The sequence below is a fragment of the Ornithodoros turicata genome, unplaced genomic scaffold (assembly GCF_037126465.1).
Source record: "Ornithodoros turicata isolate Travis unplaced genomic scaffold, ASM3712646v1 ctg00000829.1, whole genome shotgun sequence".
NCBI classification, from domain to species: Eukaryota; Metazoa; Arthropoda; class Arachnida; order Ixodida; family Argasidae; genus Ornithodoros; species Ornithodoros turicata.
This window is the reverse complement of record NW_026999402.1, coordinates 923694-947789: the sequence shown is the minus strand read 5'-3', so window position 1 is coordinate 947789 and position 24096 is coordinate 923694. Positions and strand designations below refer to the sequence as shown.

At 44.6% G+C, this 24096-nt stretch overlaps 2 protein-coding genes across 2 annotated transcripts; one reads left to right on the top strand and one right to left on the bottom strand.

Annotated features, from left to right (window-relative positions):
* Window positions 1–2280: 2280 nt before the first annotated feature.
* Window positions 2281–14940, bottom strand: LOC135375125 (solute carrier family 25 member 16-like). Its single transcript, XM_064607840.1, has 9 exons — window positions 14757–14940; window positions 10572–10664; window positions 10304–10437; window positions 9064–9127; window positions 8858–8979; window positions 7179–7245; window positions 5932–6094; window positions 5385–5453; window positions 2281–3155 (listed from the first exon to the last, which is right to left on the bottom strand). Exons 1-9 carry the CDS (start codon window positions 14815–14817, stop codon window positions 2981–2983), a joined length of 948 nt encoding a protein of 315 aa, XP_064463910.1. The 5' UTR covers window positions 14818–14940; the 3' UTR covers window positions 2281–2980.
* Window positions 14941–15100: 160 nt separating this feature from the next.
* LOC135375136 (uncharacterized) lies at window positions 15101–22450 on the top strand. Its single transcript, XM_064607858.1, has 4 exons — window positions 15101–15240; window positions 15764–16227; window positions 20899–20964; window positions 21474–22450. Exons 1-4 carry the CDS (start codon window positions 15123–15125, stop codon window positions 21699–21701), a joined length of 876 nt encoding a protein of 291 aa, XP_064463928.1. The 5' UTR covers window positions 15101–15122; the 3' UTR covers window positions 21702–22450.
* The last annotated feature ends 1646 nt before the right edge of the window (window positions 22451–24096 follow it).

Genomic DNA, 24096 nt, shown 5'->3' with positions numbered 1-24096 from the left:
GTCAAGAGTCAGCACTTTCTTTTCACTCTATCCATGACACATGATGCTATATCTATATAGGTCCTACGTAGGTGTTGAAGGTCCCTCCACAGAAAATGGCACAGTCCTCAACTGCGGTAAGGTTTACAAGGCCTACCCAGGGAGAGGAAAACCCTGTGCCTTCAGAAGGATTTGTAACTGAATTAAGGTTTCCCTTCCATGTGCCTTGCACGAAACCTTAATTCAGTTACAAATCCTTTTGAAAGAGAACATTTGCTGACCAGCATACAGTGCAATATCGCAGGCATTAGTCATATTCTAACCCCAATAGCTTGTTTTTGTTTTACATCTGGGTCTCCGTTTTTTTTTTTTTTTCGTTTTTACGATTTTCTTTCGTTGTATCCAAGTACCAATGGAAATTCCTTTCGTTGTGACGAAGGTTAAAACGTACTGCTCTCTACAGGAGCCCAGCGGGGGATGTAAAGTATTCCATTGTAACTAGGTTTGACTACAGGTTTTCCCGTAGATTTTAATCCAAGCGCCATCGAAATTAATCCATGTGCCATGCAAACTTTATGGCTCATGGATTAATTTAGCTGGCACTTGGATTAAAATTGCCGGGAAAACCTGTAGTTTCAAAGCTGCACATGTGGGGGCCAAAAAAAGCACCAGAGAACAGGATACGGCACAAGCTGTACTTCAGATTCTTATCCGTAGGCACTGCTCCAGATACGATTATCTGAAATCGCCTCTCAGTAGTTTTGCAAGCTTATATTTCCTTGATTGCTCTCGAAAATGTTGTTCCAATATTCTATTTAAAGATGGACCATATGCTGCACGTGTTTCTTACTCAAAATAAATGACCTTGCAACACCTAGCGATTTGGGATGGCTTAAACCACAGGGTGCTGATTTCAGACAACCATGTCGCAAGCAGTACACTGAATAGGAACTCTGTTAGGCTATGGAACTATTTGCATCGTATTTGCTTCAATTACACATCAATTTGCTTCATGTTCGCTCATGTCTTAAAATGACTATTTGCACAGGCCTACTGAAAGCACATTAGGGTGTTCTAGTTCAGAGCACATTGCTCTTTGTCTGGACTAGAGGCTGGATGTCCAGGCATAAAAAAAAAAAAAAGTGCTTTTTAGGTAAATGACAAAATGCAGTTCACTGCACGAGAGCTTGCACCTAATAAAGGAAAACTTTATTTTTTATAAACTTTTTATTAAAAAGCAATTTATTTTTGTCGCCTCTCCCCTACCCCCAAATTGGATCTTGCCTAAACTCTTTCCACAGAGAATTTTCCAAGAGGCATTTATAGGCACAATAAAAGCCCGGTTCAAAGGGCACTAAAGTGATGAAAGATGTCACTACCTCGACACCAATACAAATGGAAAGGAGGTAATCTGTAGCGTCGTCCACGATATGTGAACGAAAGAGACCAATTTTCGTTCTCCTCCTCGAGAAGCGGAACAATGTATGGAGGCGCCTCAGATTGGTTCCCTCAGAAAATCTCCCGCGATGATTGCACAGATCGTTTGAGGAGGTCAACGAGAGCCGCTCCACACTGCCGGCCTTCTTCAGGAGGAGAGGAAACGGGAAAGCGTAATTTGCAGATTCTATTTCTCATGAATCCCTAGCGATACAAACCAATGAACCGGAGTGCTTTATATTTTTTTATTTTGTCTTCTTTTTTTGATTTTACAGATCCGCAAGTAAGAGGAAACAAAACAAAGAAATGTCGCAGCATTCTCCTAAGATCGCTTACAGGTTCATCACGCGCACTTTCCAGGCCTTTCATGTCTTTTTAGGACAAAAAGATATGAAAGGCCGGAAGATATGAAAGAAGATTTAACGACTCGAACGCCCGGAGTGAAATTGAGTGACATTGCATTGCAGTCGTGACTGATCGGGTTCAACCCAAAATCACTCACCAATTATCACTACAATAAATGCGTTGTTAGGCCACGAAAATGTTGCGGATAAAATTGAAAGCCTAGCTACGTAACACAAACACAGAATATTCCGAGGGAAAGAGCAGGATCCGTGAGACATGGCAAATTCAGCAAAATTTTGCGGAAAGGTAGGGGGCTGTAAACTTAACCCACAATCTGTGCCTACATACCAAACATGCATGATTGTGGTGCGAAGCCAAAAATAAGAAAGCAAAAAAAAAAAAACCAGCATGTTGCATGAAGGCCCTGTCCCTGGTCATCGTAGAACCACACACTTCTAATTTACTCATGAAAAAGTCTAATCTTATGAAACTGTTTCACTAATCCATCCAGCACATGTCTGTTTACATCACAAAGGTATCGTTTATTGTGTGCTGATATTACAGCAGTTTACAACACTTGTCACATTTTATCTCCAGTATTGTATGACAGCTACAAGGCTTCACATGTTGCCAAGTCAGTGCACCATTCACCTCAAAAGTAGTAGTTCCACAAACACTTGTGTCGTCAACAAAAGTCTACAACGCCAAGTAGCTTGGACGGAATAAATAACGTATCTTACACCGAAGTGTTGCTACCTCTCACTCTGAAATACTCAATTACTGTATTATTCAAGATACACGTTACAATACAGGCACAGTAAACCACATTCAAACCGTGCATGTCGCAATTTGTGTGTCGTCCCTACTACATGCGTGCCTTCTTTTTCTCGCGTTTGGGTTAACATTTGCGCCGTACCGCAAACAACACTAATATTTCCATTTAATAAAACCCGAACATTATAAAAAGGGACCCCACGTCCACGTGGCAAACGCGGATCCATTATAAAAAATAGCAACAACGAAATAGAATGTGTGCAACTGCTGGAGCTGCGGGCGTAATGAATTGAGCGATTCTTGCTGTGGCTGGACATATCCCAAAAAATATCGCCGCATGCTGTAACTAGGCACGGGCCATGTACACGGGCCGGTACGCATGTGTCGACACGCGCATGTAGCAACACGCCCGGGTGGGTCGCTAGAGATTTGCACTAACTAGGCCTCAGGAGTCTAGACCCGTGTCGAGGCCGAGGAGCTGTTTTGTGACCTCGTACGTTGAGAAGGAGACGGCCACCATTGGGATGGCCCTGAGGTAGTTGACGGTCATGCCGCGGTAGAGGCCTCGTGAGATTCCGTGCTCTTGGAATGTCAGCACCAGAGTGCTGAACAAGCCCTTGCTGCAAGAGAGGATGTTTAAAAGGCATGTAAGAATACAGTAGATGACCAAGGCGTAGACAGAGGCTACTTTTTTTCGGTGTCGGCTAGTCTTTTCTATCGATCCTGAGCACGGGTATGCGAATTCATTAGTGACAGCCTTTACGGACATCATTCACTGTCAGATCACTGAGAACGATGCAATGTTGAGTGATGGTCTGCGATGTGATACTGAAGTTGATGGTAGATGATCGGTGATTGACCCTGGAATTGACCTCTGGGGGTGCTGAGTCTCCGGGGGTATGTTCATGAGGACATACTTACGAGTGTAGAGTAAGATCTCATTAATTCGAAGTCGCTCGGTCCACAAAAACACCTTCAATTAAGCTAAATACGTAGCTGACTTGTTATACGTTTATTGACGTATACAGGGCAGCGTGAAGCTGAGGACAACTAACCAATGCGCCATGCTGAAGGGTGCTGAAGGAACCAAGTGAGAAACATTTCGTATTAAGCAGGCTGAGGCACGCAGGTACTTTAAATTAAGCAGTCAGATTGCAATGCGCAAAAGCGGGACTGCAGAAATTCTCCAAATTATATCCGGAATTTTGAATTAAATGAGTTTGAATTAATGAATAAGGTTTCACTGTAGTATATAGTAGCTGAGCTGTACTGGGCAATCTCAGAAATTTCAGGAAAGGGCATTGCAAAAAGCCCAGGGGGTGTACACCCCTCATGGTGTGTGTGTGTGGGGGGGAGAGTGCAGGGAGATCCCTGTGAATGATGGGCTGTGAGTGTGACTCACCATGACTCATTTGACTCACTTCTCCTTGCGGAATCAAATATGCTGTTGCCTTGACGTTGACACAAAAGGAACAGGAGTCATCCGTTGCTTCGATCGTAAATCAGTCGTGACAGAACCTATGCCTTATGCTCTCCCTTTCAAGATGGTGAACAATGCGAGGTGCGCTCTCATTGGTCTCCGCAAAAGATTTGTCCAATCATCACGGCAGATCATTCGAGGCGTCCAATCCGGGGACCCTTCGCATTGTTGGGCTTCCTGAGAGGGAGAGCGTACATTACGCTTCCTCTGCTGTTCCTTTTGTATTGGCATCAAGGTAACAGCAGCTTTCATTCTGTGAGCAGGAACTGCTGCACTTTTGTGGCCCCTTTTTAAAGGGACGGTCACATCCGTTCCAGTCGATGTCGAAGCTATAGCGTTATTTTATTCCTCGTGGAGAAACAGCGGCACAGTTTGACTCTTATTCAATGGAATACATGATGAGAGCACACGCCTGATGCTGAGAGTGTGTAGGAAATCCCTCTCTGGAAAAACGAGAAGACGTCACTCCCTAAGAACCAACCAGAACACAGCCTTCAGGAAAGATATGCCACGGGCATCTCATAGAGCTAAGGGGCATCTGGATGGCACCTTTCCTCCTCTGAGCCTGAGAGCATATCTGCTTGGTTAGGGTTTAGCTCCGCTGAATCGAACATACCGGATTGAACCGGTTCGGGTTCAGCTCAGGGAAACCTTTCCCTCTCCCCCAAGAAAAAAAAAGGTGCTCAGCGGTTAGGATATTTATAGGGATTGGAACTGTTACTTTTCTTCGGTCCTGGTTTAACCAGTTCATCGGAACAAAGTTTGCTACACCCTCACCATACACGGTTGTAAGAGAAAGGTGTGAGAGTGAGATAACTGTTTCAGGTGAAAACACAAGACAAGTAATAAACACATTAATTTGCCCGATATTTTACTGTACTGCACTCTCGTGGTTCGTCTGTTGAAAACAAAAAGCGGAGTGCCTTTGGCAGCACCCGGTCTGCTCCTGGCAAAAAAATGGAGCTACAGTCACAAACTTTTACTCTCATCTGGCATCGTACAAAAAAATAAACGAGCAAATAAAAACAAAAATGTCGGTCGGTAGTACAATTATTTCACCTCTGAACCGATTCCCGAACAGGTAACTGTATAGAATTGGTATCAAATTTTTTCGGTTCAGTTCCGGTTCAGTTCAGGACAAGCAAAAAAATTGTTCAGGTTCAGTTCGAGTCAGGTTCAACAGAACATCATTTCCCCCCCCCCCCGTTTTCGGTTTAGTTCCGGTTTATTCGTTTAGTTAATATAAAATGCACTTTTCCGCCGAAATAATTATATCAAGGTAGATTGTTGCCCAAAGCCGAGCATTTGGTATCTGTTTCCGGATGTAACCGTTCCTTTTAGCCGTCCCTGAAAGTGGAAAATGGTTCACCTGAACTTATTGCGCTCCGGGTACATCATGCTGAGCTGCATCTGTCGCCTCGCTACGTCCAAGGGGTACCTGGGAATTCACGAGCTTTTATAATAAATGCTAAAAAGAAGGCTGGGGTAGTTGGTGATATCGTAAGCATGCTCGAGCAGAAATTAATTTAATTTAATTGTACACTCTAAAATCTAATAAACATTAATATACTAAAGAATGCTTCCTCTTTGTGGAAGCAGAAGTAATTGATTGATTGATTGAAGCAGAAGCAAAATTGTTAACTTTTTTCTTCGCTTACCCCCTCATGTAATGCCCCAATGGGGCGTCTTGAGGTACTACAAACTATACATAAACACAAACTACAAACTATACATAAACACAAACTACAAACTATACATAAACACAAACTACAAACTATACACAAACACAAACTACAAACTATACACAAACACAAACTACAAACTATACACAAACTACAAACTATACACAAACTACAAACTATACACAAACTACAAACAAATAAATAAATAAATAAATAAATACAGCGAAGACTCACGAAACGGTTTGTGCGATAGCTCCTGCGAGGCCTCCGCACAGAAGCTTGGCTGGTACGATCAGCACGATGTTGCCAGTGTTGCCAGGATAGGGTCGGCCACACACGTTCGGGAAGTACTCGAGGCAAACTGCCTTCAGACGTTCAAACACGTAGAACGACAGCCCTGCACATGAAGCAAGTGCATTCGTAGGCTGAGACACACTTAATTGTCTAGCACAACTTTTTGGACTTTTACAGTGCACATTCTTGTAGACTAACTTGTTTGTTACTCAAACTACACGCACACACAAAGAATCTGGGAGAACATGTACGGCTACAAAAATAGGCGTAATCTGTATCAAATCTGCAAATACACTATATCCATTACGTTTGCACACCTTGCACATTCACAAGTTGGTCCCCAAAACCTGACTCCTGTTACTAGATGCCCTCTGTGCCAACATAGCTACAAGTGTTTCTTAAATTGTTATTTGCAAAAAATTAGCAAATTTGCAGGATGAAATGACCGGCACGGCAAGCGACTGCGAACACATAAACGAACGAAAGGAAGGAAAAGGGAAAACAAAACAAAGATCGTGAAACATACCGCGATAAAGGTTTGCCAAAATCGCGTACGACGTTTTTCTGCGACGTTAAGTGAGGGCGGAGATATCGACGTCACCATCGCTCTTTTGGCGATCACTTTCTGTTTCCTGCGGACGGCCGAGGTGAAATACTTGGGTCTATAGCACACGTCGAGATTACTTTAGTGCTTCATCAGTGGTTCGAGCGGATTATGTGGTGATCAGGCTTCAATATTGCAATTGCAACGTGCTCCCTAAAGTCAATAAATGAAAAGTTGATTAAAATATCTCCGTTAATTAGTCCCCTAACTGAGCGAAAAATTTGTTTCCTAGTAGCAGCCCCGTCGAGGAATCCAAAGACAAAAGTGAAACTTCCCTAAGGCAACTCCCCTTTTTATGAAAATTTGTTGCAGATAAAAGGAAACACCCTGTATAATGTCAATAATGTCTATGAAGTGTGCTATGATTGTGTCATAGAACCATGGCACGAATGAGAAAAGGCCCTGAAGCGGCAACCATTCAATGGACCTGCCATGCTAGAACAGAAGACAACAACAACAACAAATAACTCTGACCAGAAATAACTATGTGCACTACCTACTACAGGCAGTACATTATGACATTAATACAAACATCAAGTAGACCTAGCCAACAATGACAAAATGCAAGCGAAAGCATCGTTACCAGCGTATGGGACCATTCCAAGCACCGTCGGAGAAAGCCCCTTGTAGAGAGCTCTTACTCCTCCTTCCTGAAAGAGGATACAAAAGGTCTTCAAGTGCCTGTGTATTAAGCATGCAATGTTCAACATATTATCGTCCAATTCCCAAAAATAGGTTGCACATGATAAACGTTTTCAGCATCCCAGTGGTCATACAGTGGCAGGAATCTCACCGCACGCACTAAACCCCTACGGCAACGGCTTTCTGTTCACTCACTGAGGGGGCCTCAATAAACTAACGGGACACACACACACTCTCTTCACATTCTCTCCTACATTTTTTCTCCTACACATGCACATACTATCGTGGGCTTTATGAAAGGGAACACAGGAGTGCATGGCAGATAGCCTCGTCCGTTACTTAAGAAGACACCTTGTGACCCATTCTGTGTGCAAGTGGAAAGGGCACTGCCGCATCTTCTGTTGCCGTCACATCCACCACTCTTCGTTGACAACAGATAATGGTGAGCAACGTTGTTACGGGCTGATAGGGTGAGGGTGCCGGCACCAGACAAAACAGCAAAACTCTCGTCATTTGCTTTCATGTGTCGCCACAAAGCGCCTCCACAAGTGGCAGAGGATGTCATCTGCTATGTGCTCGCGTGTTCCCTTTCATAAAGCTCACGATAGTACACGCAACACAGGATGAGGCAGCAGTCATCTGGTGAACACGATTGAAAGTGACTGTTCACGGGCTGGAACACACAAACAGATGAACATAACACAGGCGTCAAGGTGCCTAAGAACATGAATAACTGAAATGCCCACTGTTAAATGATGCACGTTCACCAGATGCTGCTGCATTCCTTGTGTTACATGTGTGCGTATAAGGAAAAATGTATGAGGGATAGTAAAAAAAAAAAAAAAGGAGCGTGTGTCGGTCAGTGGATTGGGAAGAACCCCTGATACGTCATCGGATAGCCGATGCCGGCGTAGCATAGTGGTTAGCACACTTCGATTAGTACAGGTCGTTAGCACTTAGCACAAGTCGACTGGCATTCGAGAGGTGCATGGTACGACTCCTGCTGCTGTCTAGCTTTTTTGACAACAGCCATACGTCAATTGTTCATGCTCTGCCAGTTCCAGCCACAAAACATTTACTTTCCATCGTGTTACACTTTCCATCTTGGGTGCCAATCATAAAAGTTCTCGTCGCACACTATGACAGCTGTTGCGTATTAGCTGATTGTGTTAATTGAAATAAAAATTAATGTAGGAAAATTAACATTTTTCTTTGTGAATCCAGAAACCTACGGCAGTACCACAGTACTCCAATCAAAATCAAAGTTTCTCCATAAGATATCCAAAAGAATGCAACATCCAAGAGTCTGTGACCCACTGAAATTGGCGCAAACAATAATTTTTCACCGAACGCCGCAACAGGCACAGGGACAACCATAAACATTATCGGTTGACACGCTGCACAGTTAACCATCAGTTTATGATCACGTTGCTTTAAGAACAGCTCCCCCTGGGATGAGACACTTCCCTTTCCTTATTCAAAATCTCAACTCATGAACGATTTTTCCAGGAACGTTAACCGTTCATAAATCCATAGTTGACTGTATGTCCGCGGTGCATTCGAGAAGTCCCGAAGCAGTGTCCGATTTCTATCCGCGGCGACGGAGCAGCCGGGACCCACCGTTCGCACGATAGATGTAACGGTGTGAATGATGCCTGAGTAGACGTGCTCCCCGTTGACCTGGAAAGCCAGTCTGGCTCTGACCATGTCGAGTGGGTAGGTGGTTACAGCTGCAGTCACCCCTTCAAAAAGAAATGTGGTTCAGCCCATACAGCACAAAGTTGCCTGAGGCATACGTCAAACTAGATAGCCAAGATACTACACACCTGCGCAAGACCCTGCCACAAATTTACCGCCGTGCGAGTTGGTTCCAAATGTGCTACGGATTATCTGTAACGTAAATGGTGCGCATCATTAGACGTGGCGGCAACGACAAACAGCTTTCAAAAAGCATGTGCACAAAGAAACACTGAGGCACTAGTTTTAAAAAGAAATAAACAAATGTGGTTGGTGGACTGGAAAGATTCGGGTCGCCATGTGGGGTCACTATAGGATTTGGGTTCTCGAATCTGGAATCTCCGCCTTGGATTCAAGGATTTTAGCGGATCCGGTTCGCCCATCCCTAATTCATTCATTTACATTCATACTACAGCGTCGTTTTCCAGAGTTTTACCCAAAGTGATGATGATGGAAAAAAAAAAGAGAGAGAGAGAAGGGGGGGGGGGGGGGAATGGGTTTTAAATCATAAGGCCCTATGCCCCAAGCACTGCTGGTGATCAAGTGAAGCCCATGTTGACATGGGGCCGGGACATCTTCGTGAAACGCTGCTCCGCCGTGTTGCACGAACACTGCTGGATGCCGAGTAATGTTGGTCCACTCTTGATAATGTTGCAGGAATGTTGTGAGATGTTGATAAACGTTGTCCCGCACTGGACGTCATTCACAACGTTGCTGCAACGTCGAGGCCACAAGATGTGCTACTAGGGTTATCGCCTCGAGGAATAGCATTATTGGAGACTTAACGCGTGTTGAGGGGCTCTGAGAGGAGAAGGCAACGGCGATTAGGCTAACTACACGAGAAGCAGGACGGCGGTGCGGATTCCTGTAGAATTTTTAAGCTGCTCAAGGTGATTGCGATTGACTCTTTCGTGGATGCAACGAAATGGATTGCAACAGCAGCGTAACCCCAAAAGGCTTCACAGTTAAGTGTTCCAGATCTGCCATGCGAGAGCACTAGGACATTGATTAACCATGCTGTACCACCATTCCACATTTCCACCAACCATTTCCACAGTGAACCAAAAGGTCAACAGCATCAGTCTTGCATATCGTGATATCGTTTCAGATTACTGTACCACGTACCGTAGCGGGACGCAGCAAAGTGGTTTACTAAAATTCACTAATAAATTGTGTTTGTGCAAGCACACTTGCTGTTTCACGCTCAACTCTACAGAGCAGTAAAATAAAAGACAAGCAATTTATAGAGGGGTTTTTCACTGCTCCATTAACAGCCTAAAGAACAAGGGGGGGGGGGGGGAGGGGGGGAATAAAGGAGAATGTGCATACCCGCTTGAAGGTCTCAAAGGACACAAACTGGACGGCCGCATAGGGAAATATCCGTACCATCTGTGCACCATTACCCTTGTATAAGCCGAGGAAGTTTTCTTTTTGAACTATTCCCTTCAGTCCTGAAAACACACCTAAAAAAAAATGAAAAAATACAAATAAAAATCTGAGCACAATAGAAAGCATATGACAGATGGACAGATATATATATATATAGATAGATAGGCAGATAGGTAGATAGGTAGAGAGAGAGAAAAAGAGGTGTTACCATAATGTTTGTAGTGGTAGTTATGACCCTGGAGGAGAATTTTGATTCTGTCCAGCGGGGCGACGGTTGTTTTTGCACACATGCCAGCCACACCTGGAAAAAACAGAAAAAGAATGTCACTGGAATCGTGCAGACTTTGAAGCAGAATGCGCAACAGCACGCTCTCATTAATTCTAACTCGAACATTTCCAACTTTTGGTCTATTCAAACTGATTTTGAATTTTTGTCTATAACTCTGTTTTTCAACGTATTCAAAGAACCTGCTTAATTGGCGCTTACGTCTATTCCTTTCCTCGTAAAATTCTCTTACTGGCAGAAAACAGCTTCTGCACGCTGGTGACACCAACTATTGAGGTACCCACCTTAGAATGCATTGATCACCTCCGGTATGTACCTGCCCGCTAAAGCACGGTCTCGTAAGGAACTGCTTGGTTGAGCACTTAAGGATTGAGGACTTGCTAATAAAGACCCAAGTGTCAGCCGCAGATAAGCTTCTTTTTAAACATCTCCCTATACATAGACTGCAGAATTAATAAACTCGGCTAAAGTGTGCTTTGTGTGTGCAGCTGCCTGCATAACAGACCATAATATATACATTACAATGAATTCCTCGTAGTTCAAACCACTCTTCAGTGGTGCAGCCAGAAGCATGTTTCGAGCGGGCATTCTATATGGGGCATTCTATACGGGGCATTCTATACGGGGCATTCTATACGGGGCATTCTATACGGGGAATTCTATACGGGGAATTCTATATGGGGAATTCTATATGGGGAATTCTATATGGGGACTTTACTTGAGGGGGGGAGGGGGATTTCACCCTTGTTTCCCTCTCTGAAATGGACTATACCAAAGGTACAATTGTGTACTTTCCTACAATAGTAACTTCTAGTTGTAACCAGTTACTGCTTTTGGTTATAGTACCTGTAACTGTAAGTTACACAGATATGGCAATATTTTCCACATATCGCTTCCCTCATGTAGTATTCCTCTACTAGGACACCGAACGAATTTTGTCATCTCGTACACAGCCAGGACGTCCAGGATTATACTTCCCATTGTGTTCTATGGGGACACCGTTCATAACACACCATGACATATAACTCTAACAGGACAGTACAAGCGCATTTATTTGGCTTTTGTTTTTCTTAGAAAGTGCGTAACTACAAAGCGACTGGGTTTCGTCTCTGGTTATCCGGAATTTGTTATCCGTATCCGGACAGGAAGTATGGGGACCACTCTTCCAGGACCAGGGTCTTTCCGACTCGCTTGTCCGGAAAAGCGTCAACGTCCTCTGTTCCTGGCACGTGCCGTGTTCGCATTGTTCCAGAAGCGGGTCACTTTGCACGGGGGCATCCCATACTGTTTGACTCCCCTTTCTTCAGAGGTCACTCCCTCTTGGCGTGAGCAGGCTCACGAAGAGATGGCAGACAAGAAGCGGAAGAGGTGCCCTGTATCCACAGGGCGCAAGAAATCCACGCGTGAACATCAGTGTCAAGGCCGTCCGAAAGCATTGACTGTAGGACTGTCGCAGACAAAGCATATGTGCGGGAAGAAGTGCAAGGGCGCAGGCGAGCTGGTACATGATTATACGACGGGAGCCCAGAGACAGGGGAAAGAAAACACGAAACGCACACAATCTCAGACACAGCAACCCTTTTACTGAACAAACATAGAAAGTCAAGTTCCCAAAAGTCTCCGTATGGGTGGCAAGGGTGAAATAGATGCAACACTAACGCAATTCCCTCTTGCCGGAGTCTGTTGGGAACTTGACTTTCTATGTTTGTTCAGTAAAAGGGTTGCTGTGTCTGAGATCGTGTGTGTTTCGTGTTTTCTCTCCCCTGTCTCTGGGTTCCCATCGTATTATCATATGTGTGGGACCAACTTTCTGAGACGTTACCCTTCTTTGAACAGCAGGGTGATGCAGCGGGTGCCATATGGCTGTGACCAAAATTCTGTCACATTCGTGCCTACAAATTTCGAGCGGCTCACTTTGCGTGAACTTTTAAAGTAACAATATTTCCTTTGTTTCTTTTTCTGGAGCTATATAAAGAGGTTTTACAAATTTTGCTGGTTTCCCCGGAAGTTTGCTCGGTTCGGTTATCTGGAAATTCGTTATCCGGACTATAAGGGACGTCCCCCGAAGTTGTTCGGAAGAATCGAGACATGACCGTACATAGTTACTCTTTCGACCGTTTGCACTTAAGACCGTAACCATTAAGACCGTAAGTGCACCTGTCTGACAGGATTCAAACACCTGAGAATTCAAGCAAAAATCTGTCGTCTACAGGGGTCTGAACTAACGAGAGCCTGCTTATCTATTACCCACTGGCCGAGCAGAACCTACGCATCAATATAATTTTTAATTTATAATATAATTAATATAATTTTTGTGCATGCAGCACTGCAGTGTTGGATAATAACGCTGTGTCGCTGCTGCCGGTAGAGACTGCCCCGGTTCCCCCAGCAGAATTTTACAACATTCCTCAGACGCGACTAGTTTCTGAAATTAGAGTGATAAACAGGAATGTCTAATGTAACCAACAAGATGCTAGAATTCTGTGTTTGTCTCTTTTAATTTCAGACACTCGTCGCATCTTCGTTCCCTGTACCTGTCACTCAGCGGTATTCACCGTGGAAGGAGCAATTAATTATAGTTATTGGTGACGTTGATGTTAAGTGACCGCTTGTAAACTTGTACAGGGTCAATTGTGTTCAGGGGTGAATCTAAGGGAAATGGGTCTGGATGTTCTGAGTGACCCCTCTGAATTTCTGTCGTCACTGAGTGCTTCTAGCATTATCTTCTAGACCAAGCCTTAGGTCTGCACCTGATTCTGTATATTGCTATATCATAAGGTGTTGAAATGTTACACGAAAACAGTCATGGAGTGAACTTTAATGAAGCCTACGACGGCAGCGCTTGTGACTCAGACTTTAGTTTTACTCATCGACTGATTGAATACAATAATACAACGCATATAAATGTGCGAGATGGGGGACCTACTGTGAGAGACATTCCTGGTTGATATGCTAGAAAATTAAGGCCAATGACAAGTTCCCGAAAAAACGCGGTATCAAATAGCCCTCACACTCACATGTAGGGCCTGCTTTGCTTTTTGATCTTTGACCTCCAAGGAGATTTCTCCCATAACCACAAGGTACAATAATGGCTCGTGATAGTCTCTTACAAGCAGCTAAGCTTGTGACGATCTATACAATAATGTGTTCATTCCCTGCATGCCATTGGCAATCACGGACAAACCATTGATGCAAGACCAACATAAACGGATGTTTCATCATGCAAGCTGAATATAATGAAGGAAAAAATGCAGGGGCAGTTTCCTTCTCGGAGGAGCTTGCACGCAGTTTTTGCGAGAAATAGTTTCCCAACGTAATAAGGGCAGTCACAGACGAGGCCTTCTTTCTTGGTGAATGGCTATTTCCTCTCCACTTTCTTTTCTTTTGTTATGCATAGATTTCTTAAGATGCACAAAGGAACCATGCACAGTTCCATATTTGTGTTGGGATACCGATTCAGCCAACTTAAATGTGAATTATGTGAACGGTTTCTTCTGTGCGCATGAATGTGTTCTCCTCACATGCGACCACCTGCAATGAATAGCTCGGGCAAATGCTCCACGTGCTCGCATCCAAAAACATATAATGATAATTCGCGGCCCTCGCGCGAGACAATTAGCCCCCAAAATAAAATAAAAAACATACGGAAGTACTATTAGTAATGGTAACGGTTAAACGAGGGCGTAAGGTGACAGGAGATTGTCGATTTGCCCATTATTTGAAATGCGCTGGTCAACACGCGTCCCCCGATGTGACAGCCACACGACATCGTGCCCGAGCTCTGCGATGTAGCCTTTCGAGAACATCTGACGGAGGTTTGAAGCAAATACAATAAATACGACCGTGTGTTTGTTTCTGAGGAACCTAACTTATTTATAGCACAGTATCTCGCAACACCTCTGCCAGGGCAAGGGCATGCGTGTGCTGTCAAAGCAACAAATTAAACCAATTTGCACAAAATGACCCGCGACACGGCTGCAAACAAAACGAGGTCAGGGAATCTTTCTCAGAGTGACCGTGAACTTGATACTTCCACTCTATTAGGTACGAGTCAACGAACCTGTCGGGTAAACATTCCGCACAAGTTGGAATGCACAGGGCACTTACCACCGGCGAAGAAGGACTTGAGTAAGAAATTTGGTGACCGCAATTCTGCCTTGTCTGTCATTGCTTCTTATTCCACGCAAACCCAACTGGAAGAATGCTGTGTAAAGTCGTTTCGGAGGAAATACTTTGGAAAGAGGGAAAAAAACGCATCCCTGAGCGTCTGCTACTTCCTGTTTCTATTCGGCTGCCATCTATGTGCACTACCAGATCCTAATTCGGTATCTGCCAATTAGCTCATAGAATTCATAATATTCTGTCTTTACCAACTATTCGACGCGAAAGAGACAACTATAATCAAAATAAAATCGCAATTGCAAATGGAGGTTTGAGAAGCAAACGCGGTGGTGTCGCTCACAGCGCAAGAAAATGGAGGCCACAGATGAGCAGGTCATCCGTAGGCGAGAAATCAGAAAGAAGAAGATATTAGAGAACTCAGATGCGAGATGGAGAAAAATTATAGGTTACGGGTCGACGGATGAGTCAGGTAAATATCTTCTGTTTGCAACTTCAATGCGGCGTCACACTGATGAATGGTGATTAGCGTGCGCTGAGTGAGTATAAGCCTAAGAGAAAATTGGGCATCGATTTACCGATTATACAACTACAGAACAGTATAGAAGTAGAGGACAGAGCAGCATAGATAACGATACACACACCGTCGGATAGAAACGCATGGGCTCTACGGCATGTTGTCAATTTTCCTTCTCTCAGTATTTGACAATCTATCTAAACATACTCATGATAGGAGCCGAGCTCAGCTGTTGAGACTCATTACGCTTGCTTTTCGTACTTACATTACTCATTCTATGCTTCCTTCACAGACAAAAAAAATCTCTGACCGAAGTGTTGTCCTACGTTTTCCGTTTGTTTTTACACAGTTAGTTGATCGTATCGAAACATAAGTGCGACCGACAAAGCTCTTTTTTTCGAGTTCAGCTTACTAAAGTTCGACAAGTTTAACATTTGTTAGATCGACGGCTGACCATGAAAAACTTGAATTCCGGCAGCTACACGTGACAAGCCATCTGGAGAACCCTTACCAGCCGCAGCAACCGCACCGCCATTCGTGAGTCCCGCAGCCGACAGCCGTCGTGCCTACTCCCTGGACGAAGTCACTTCCAACTCCACGCTCTCATCGTCTTCAGTCACGCATCGCCCTTCGGCAAAAGTCGACGTCATTCCTTCGGTGCGTCTCTCAGCTCTGGACACACGAACACGCTCTCTGGACGAGAGCACATCTGCCAATGGCATTCCCAAGCGTTCTGCTATCTACGCCTTCCCCAAGAAGGTGTCGGACACAGAGTCACGGTCGTACGCAAGGTGTCCGGGGGATGGCGGAGGGTTTCGGGTGTGGTTGGTGGAAGCGCTGGCTGACCGAGGCTTGGACTTCTTCAGAGCTTGCTTGGTGGCATTGATTGGAGTGTGTGCTAGGATTTGGCTTGCACTCGGAGTGCCGCATTTCCTTTCTGAGGTGAGTGATAAGTAAGTGACATGCAAGATAGCAGTGTGTCGTCGTAACCACGACCTACTAGATTATAGCGACTGTGTCATAATCGGCAACCCCTATGAGGAGCCCATCCGCACGATCCGCTAGGGGGCGCTACTCATCGGCCCGCGAGATCTACATCGTGATTGGACGATGGAAATTTGCATTTTGAACGCGCAGAAGCAGTTGCACGACTACCGTTGCAGATGACAGCAACATCTCCTATGAAAACGCGTAGAATGATGATGATAATCAACTTTAGAAAGAAGCGTTGCCCGTGGGACATTCGCCGCTTGTACAAAAATACTAAGGTAAGTTGAAGAACAAAGTATTGCAGAAATTGAGGAAGCAATAACCGGACTGATGAGTAGCGCCACCTAGGGCATGGTCTTTATAATCTAGTAGGTTGTGTTCGTAACGTTGCGGCTTGCGATGCACTCGTACGCATCTAGCACGATGGTCTTCCGCCCCTGTGTTTCCTCTACACTTTTCTTCTTTCGCATTTATTTCTTGGTGTCACATGATAAGGAATGATGCACACTCATGGATAGTGATGTAGCAAACTTCTTGCGAACCTTAAGTTCACACTCGAAACCCGCTGGTTTGCGAGGTTCGCAGGCTTGACCTTTCTGATGCAAAATTTAAAATGTTGCGGCTGATAAGCTCTTGTCTGAAATGTCTGTCTGTCACACGTTACAAAACACTGCTTTGGGCAAGTCCGTACAAGTTCACGATGAAACAAGTGCAGCATGGAGAGGGGCCGAGAAAGAACGACAAAACACAGGCGCTCACTAACAACTCCGGAAAGTTGACTGAAAACAACAGTTCCTGTAACCGCCACCACGGGAAGTGCAACGGAGATTGCAATAATGCAACCGCATCTGTCCGACCTAGCCCTTATGTCGTTTGTGAGCACCTGCTCCGGAATAGTTTTAAAATCGCGTCTTACGAAGACAAACGAGGCACAGGAAAACGCAGTTGCATGTCTGGCGGCATCTCTTAGTCGCGCCAGCAGACGACACGCATAATATTTTCCTTTTTTTTCTTTTTTTTTTTTCAATCCATTTTGCTAGTGTAATAATTATACTATACAACGTCATGATCTAAATGCAACACAAGTACTTGACGCCTTTTCGAGTCGTAAAACATACGATCCCGGTAAGGAGATCGGCACGCATGCGTAGTCTGCTGTCGAACTTCTGCGAGTTTTTGTGAATTTTCTGAAGAAAAGTTAGAATTTCGCAAACTGTTGCGATCTCCAATCTCGAAAGGTTCGTGATATCGCTACTCACTAGGATGCTGGCGGAGTAATACACTACAACAGTTTGTCTTCCACCTTGTAATGTTGCCCCCTTGTTTGGGAGAGGGTCCAATGATGTTGCTTCATGAGCAATAGGGGGAAGAGGGAAACATGGGAGTTGCACTGACAGCTGACCAACTTGAATAGCGTACTCCCTTGAAAGATGTCAAACACACAGTTAAAGAGGCACTAAACAGGTACACAAGGTGTACTTCTTTTTTGCACGACATTAAACTGCTGATGGTGAACATGTTCCGAAAATTGTTCTAAACCTTCACACCATTCACCGCACCCGTTTGCACCCCGCCCTTCAGTGCTCTGCAGACAACAGCCGAACTTCATTCTGTCACTGTCATTGTGACGGTGCACCAAATCAGCCAGTCAAATACCCATTACTCATTCCCTACCATTCACTCGTTCTACTGCCTCTAGCAGTTTCCTCTGTAGGCCTGTTGAAAGCTTTAGCGGCGGTCACTTGTCAAAACGATTCGGTTTTGGAGATCGGTTGCAAGCAGAAACGCTCTGAAGACTGTCCTCCGGGTATTACCATTTCTGTAATTTCTGCATTAATCCCTTAAAGGTGCTAAAATGCAAACACAACCACACACAGAGGAACGACACACGGCTCTAAACGATCTTAAAGGAACTGTAAAGTGAAATGGAACCACCCTATTTTTATGTACCACCAGGTAGAACTTGAAACTCCCCAACCATAATCACCAAATAAAGTAGTTGTTGTTAGCAATGAAAGATGTCCTTCCTCTGTGTTCCAGCCTCAGAACATCAATTTCTATTGTTGTTGTTGTTGTCGTTGTTGTTGTATATGTTTAATCAATCACAATCAATCACAATCAAGCACAATCATTCTATCGGGCTCTTTCTTGCTTTGGCACTAAGCAGTGACTGTTGCTTCAGCTCATGCGTCAGGTGTACATCAGGTGTTTTTAGTCAGTGCTGCACATGCATGCCATGCTATGGGGCAGTTCCGGCGAGAAACATAGCGTGAGTTACAATGCGGACTATCCGATGACGATGTCCGAAGGACGTCCGTGGGACATTTGTGATACCTGTTATGGTCTACAATTCTGTAAATTTGGTATTGAAAATCGGTATTGAAATTGGTATCGGGCGGTATTGGTATGACGGGCCCCGTTCCAAATCCACACGCACACGACAGGCATGCACGCGCTTCTCCTGCTGTCTCACAGGATGCCGCTAACCTTCGTTTCCGGAGGATCCCATTGGTTGCTGTGCTAAAAGACTGCTTTTTTTTTTTTTTTCTAGACAGTAGCTTTGTGGGAACTAATATTGCTTGCACTATACTAATTGAAGCACAGTCTTTCATTTGAGAACAAGTTGGTTTTGCATTTTAGTGCTCCTTTAATGTCTTCTTCTTGTGGAGCTACGGGACAGAGACAAAGAGGAAGATGCACACAGTGCTCCTCTACCAACAAGATTTATTTCATAGCTAAGGAACTTACTCGACAAAAGGAACCCGTTACCGGTTAAATTACTGCTTAAAAAAACTGAACTGAGTTACAGGTGATGAAGCTGAACTTGACGTTCCTAAGCTACTTTGTAACAGTAACAAGTTGCTTTTAAGTTACTTGCTACCTAATATAAACTTTAGACTAACTGAAGCCTCGATCTCACAAAGGGTGGTGCGAGACGTTTTGTACGAGAACTACACCAGTATTTGAAGTGGCCAATGAAGCGTACCTTTATGCTCTTCTTTAGGGACACATTTTATTTGATGATTTTTATGTCGTCATAAGGTTCATCAACTGAGCACAAAGCAGCCATGGAAAGTTTAGGTTCTATGAGTTGTCTTTCTATGCACATGCGCGGGGGACTGTTCCAGAGAAAAATTGTTGTAAAGGAGGGATGTCATATTAACAGGTGTCATATTAACGAGATTTGACTGTACCAGAACCCAACAAAAGGAACTTGGAACTCACCCCAAATTACTTCGACAAAATGACCACAAAAAGGAATGAGTCCTTTAATACAGTGGTTCCCAAACTGTGGGTCGCAACTCCCAGGGGTCTCACGGCAGGGGGGAGGGGGGACATGTCGGGGGTCGGTCGTTAAAAAAAAAAAAAAAAAAATGCCACGCTGTTCCCGCTATTCTGCGTCCCGTGGCAGCAGACCTGGAGGTGTCTGGTAAATGCTCTTGCATGTGGGGTACCGCGACGCTTTCAATTCCGGAAACATAATAGGAAGGACAGAAGGGACGGACACCCTACGTCTTCTACGTTCTTTCAAGAGGTCAAATTCATGTTGCAATCGCTCCCTGTCTTATCCAGTAGGAATTCTTAAAAAATTTCCCTACCTTTCTTTCTCTCTCTTATCTTACATGAATTAGCTTTATGGAAAAAAAGTGCAACCTCATAGATTAACCTGAACACCCTGATTGACTACAATCCCACTGCACTAGTGAGGAAACGAGTTAAGATTTCCTAGATACAGTCGTGTCTTGTTAATATGGACCCTGTTAACTCAAATTATGGACTATTTTTTTTAGGACCTTTTCAGAACTTTTTCAACGCGTTTTCGTCTCGTTATTATGGAAACTCGCCTTTCCGACAATGGACGGTCCAGCGAGGTACAAACCGTATGTAGTCCATGTAGTTTCGTCTCGTTACCATGTACGGTAACGGTATGGAGGACAAGCCTCTCCCCACATTCTACAGGATAACTTTTGAAGGTAGGACGTTCCAATGCCTAGGGAGCTATGCCCTTTGCTTTGCAACCGTCCACAAGAACTATAAGAGGAAATGGGGTTATTTGTGGACATGAAGATTCTGTAAAATCCTGTATGACGTCATGACTGTTCCAAACACACCCACGGGCGATTGACCCTCGTGCAAAGAGTTGTGCCTTTGGTTGAACATAGTGTAGTCACTCGGCAGTTGTCACTGCATTGTCGTCGTGCGCCATAAAAACTGTGATCATCACCTGCAATGTCGCGATTCTTGAGGAGGAGGGAAGAAAAAGTGCAAATTACGGTTTCATTCGCGCGCAAGTCACGAACGACAAGTGTCTCGTCCCTTTTGTATTGCTCTCAAGGTAATTGCGTCGTTCATTTTGAGAGGAGGAATTCTTGTTCTTTGCTGCCCCTTTAAAGTGACACTACTTACCTGTAATCTTTGTGCAATTGATAGCCTGTATTAATTTGTCTGGCCTGCGCTGTACTCAACTCCTCAAAGGAGTTCAAACACTGGCAACTTTAATGCATGAATCGTAGCAGTGAGCCTCGTTTATTGTAATAATACTGAGCATGTGATTCAGGAACGTGCACCATGCCAGACAGTACAGTTACGGCATTTGTTGACAGTGTTCGTTAATCTTTGCAGACGGTCCTACTGCCTTTTTGCCTCTTGGAAGCTGCCATTTGTAGTTACCCTAAATTCCTTACAAAGGTAAGTCCCAGTGCTTGTTCTCCAAAGCTGACCATAGCTCGGCATTTTGGGCCTCGAAACCCACAATCACAATCATCTGATAAGGTGTGAGTTCCGTCCCTGCTACAAATTCACGTGAAGGTCGACATGGCGTATCGGTGTGCTCGATAATGCCACACATTAGAGCACTCACCAGATAATATCACACCTGCTCTATTTACAAGCGTGATGTCATCCGGTGAGCGCTCTAATATGCGGCATGATCGAGCTCACCCATACGCCATGTCGACGTCTTCACGGAAGTTCGTAGTCGCGGCTGAACTCATGCCTTATCAGATGATTGTGACCGTGAGTTTCGAGGCCCGAAATGCCGAGCTATGAAGCTGACTCAAGCTGGAACTTGTGTAAACTGCTCACGCTGTGTGTGTTCTTCACGTGTGTGTCCTCCACGGACCTCGTGCCCCAGCTGGCCTGCACCTATCTACCCTCTCTGCCGTACGACGTTCCCTCTGACGTTTCCTTTCTCGCAGGTTAGTTGGTGTCAACGTCCGCAGATGAGCCTAGGAAGTAGTGGAAGTGCCTCTTGTATGTCAACATCAATTCTGGCAGCCGTTCTAGTGCTGTGCGGTGTGTCCCCACGGGCATCGGCAGCCGCGACGTCGGGTCTTCGACTGATGGCTGACCTCACCTCCGACCTTATGCTTTACATCTTTTGCTTTGTCGTCTTTCACGTCTTCTGGATCGACTGGGTCGGCTGATGCGCACGGAGTATCATTTGACGTGCTCAGAACAAGGACTTGAAGAGGAAGGGAGGGGGGGGGGTACGACAATTTCTGTTACTTTTCGTGGAAAGGGCAAGTGGCATGAAGACAACGCAAGGAGTGGATGTTAGTAGCAAGCACCTGACATTCGCTGGAACTGAGGACGTTTATGCATAATGTGCAAGTTGGGACGTTGCACGTTTATCTCAGGTTTCGTGTCGTTTTTTAGTCGCGTGAAGTGGATGGAAAATGGTGCTGCTCGCAAGGCGTGAGCAGATGCTAAAACGATGCTGGCAAAATATGAATGTGCACCGACTTGCCTGCAGTGCTGGGCATACAGTTTCTTTGTTTTTTTAAAAAATAATTGTAGAGTAAAAATTTCTGGGTGTGTTTCATGAACCTGCACAAGCACTGCGATGAGAACTGTGCAGCAGTTGTTGAGTTTGGTGGCAGCTTCGTAGAGATGCCCTTTCGGATTATTTGATGGCAAAAACGTGAGTGTTCCTTAACTAGTGGTTGCCATTGCTAGTCACAAGCTTAATTTTGCAGTTCAGCAGAACTGTACAATTTGTAAATTTCCAAAAGTGTACAACTTTGTGTAAGATACACATCACACGCTGATCTTTATAGATGACACGGCAGGAGGGGATTTATTAAACACAATTTTGATCTCTGGTTTCCAAGCCAAGCAGTTCTAATGTATTATATGTAAATACCAATTAAAATACTCTTATCTGCAGTCTAAACTGCTGTACTGCTTTCACATTTTATGCACGGCCACACGTTGCTCATCTGCAACACGCTCAAAGGAGCACGGAACGAGAACAAATATGTCGAGAGAACTAGAATTTAGGATTACAAGCCCTGGGATACACATTCGCAGAAAAACTAGGAGTGTGGCGCATAACCCTGGAGTGCAAGAGCTGCTTTCAATCTCGTGGGTCAGAAAACCTGCTCTCATTGGCTGCTAGAGTCAGCCAATCAGGACCATGTTTCTAACGGCGGTAGCAAATCACGGATGAGCTTTCAGCGGTCGGAGCCACGGAGACATACTACTGTCGTCTGCGATTGAGTGCTGATTGAACATCCCCGCGTACTAAGTGGGGAAACTTGAAAATAAAGCGTAAAACGGCCCCATACCTTTCCCAATACTGATATTCTGGAAGGCACGTCGCACTTCTTGTCTACAGATCCAGGTCTACAGGTTCTAAGTTAGCGACAATCAGTGATGGCCAGTAGTTTACTAGTTCAACTACCTGATTGTAGTTAAAAAGTAGTTATCAACTACTTGGAGAAATGTAGTCTGCAATTACTACAGGTTTTCCCGTTGATTTTAATCCAAGCACCATCGAAATTAATCCGTGTGCCATGCAAACTTTAAGGGGGGCATGGATTAATTTAGCTGGCACTTGGATTAAAATCGCCGGGAAAACCTGTAGTTAAACTACTATTTCGAGTAGTAAACTACGGTAGTTAGGTTACTGCAGGCTCCAACTACTTCAGATTTTTACCTCGAGGTACTTGTTTGATGAGAATGGAGGTGCAGAGCAATTGTGCATGTGTACTAAATCTTCACTTTTATCGCTGCTTGCGATTCATATTTAGGTATCTAAGAACGCTATAGAATGGGATTGGTGTTAATGGACAGTGTTAAGTAGTTATAGATGTAGTTAAACTACATTGCTGTAATTAAAGAAGTATAGTTTTAACTACCTCCCCTGAAAAGTAGTTAAACTACTCAATTGCAAAGTAGTTAGTAGTTATAGTTAAACTACTGTAGAAATAGTTAGTGGCCATCACTGGCAACAATCATTTCCCAGAGTTCTTGAATTCGCAGAACGGTGATTGGCAGTAGTGGGAAAATTCTGACTTCATATGTTGTAGCGAAGAGGGGAGAGGAGGCAACAAGCAGGCCTTCTGTGTCTAGCTGGCATTGCCTTTGCCGTCTGATGCCACGAGACTCGAGGAGCCGCTGGGTGGTGTCGTTGCCGCTGCGCGCTCTCTTGCAAGATAATTTTCTCCGTAGATTCACGCCTCCCAAGGGAAATACTTAGCCTGACAGTTCCTGGAGGTACTGTGCTCAGATGATGGAAAAAAAAAAAAAAAAATACTGGGAATGGACATGCCACTGTAAGGGATTTTATCTGGTTACCTGACCTCACCAGCTGGAACTAGATCATGAGCAGTGGGACATAACGCTACGGTGAAAAAAAATTTCGAAGACACAGACAGAGCCCGTTGACATCCATTTTATTTCTGTGGAATTGCACGCATCCAGTTTAGGAGCAACGTCTCTCAGCTACGATGCACTCCTGCCAGTGTCGATACAAATGCAGGCGACACCCCAATAATGCGGCCATTGGAATTGTGCGGAGTGCCCCCTTCCAATGCG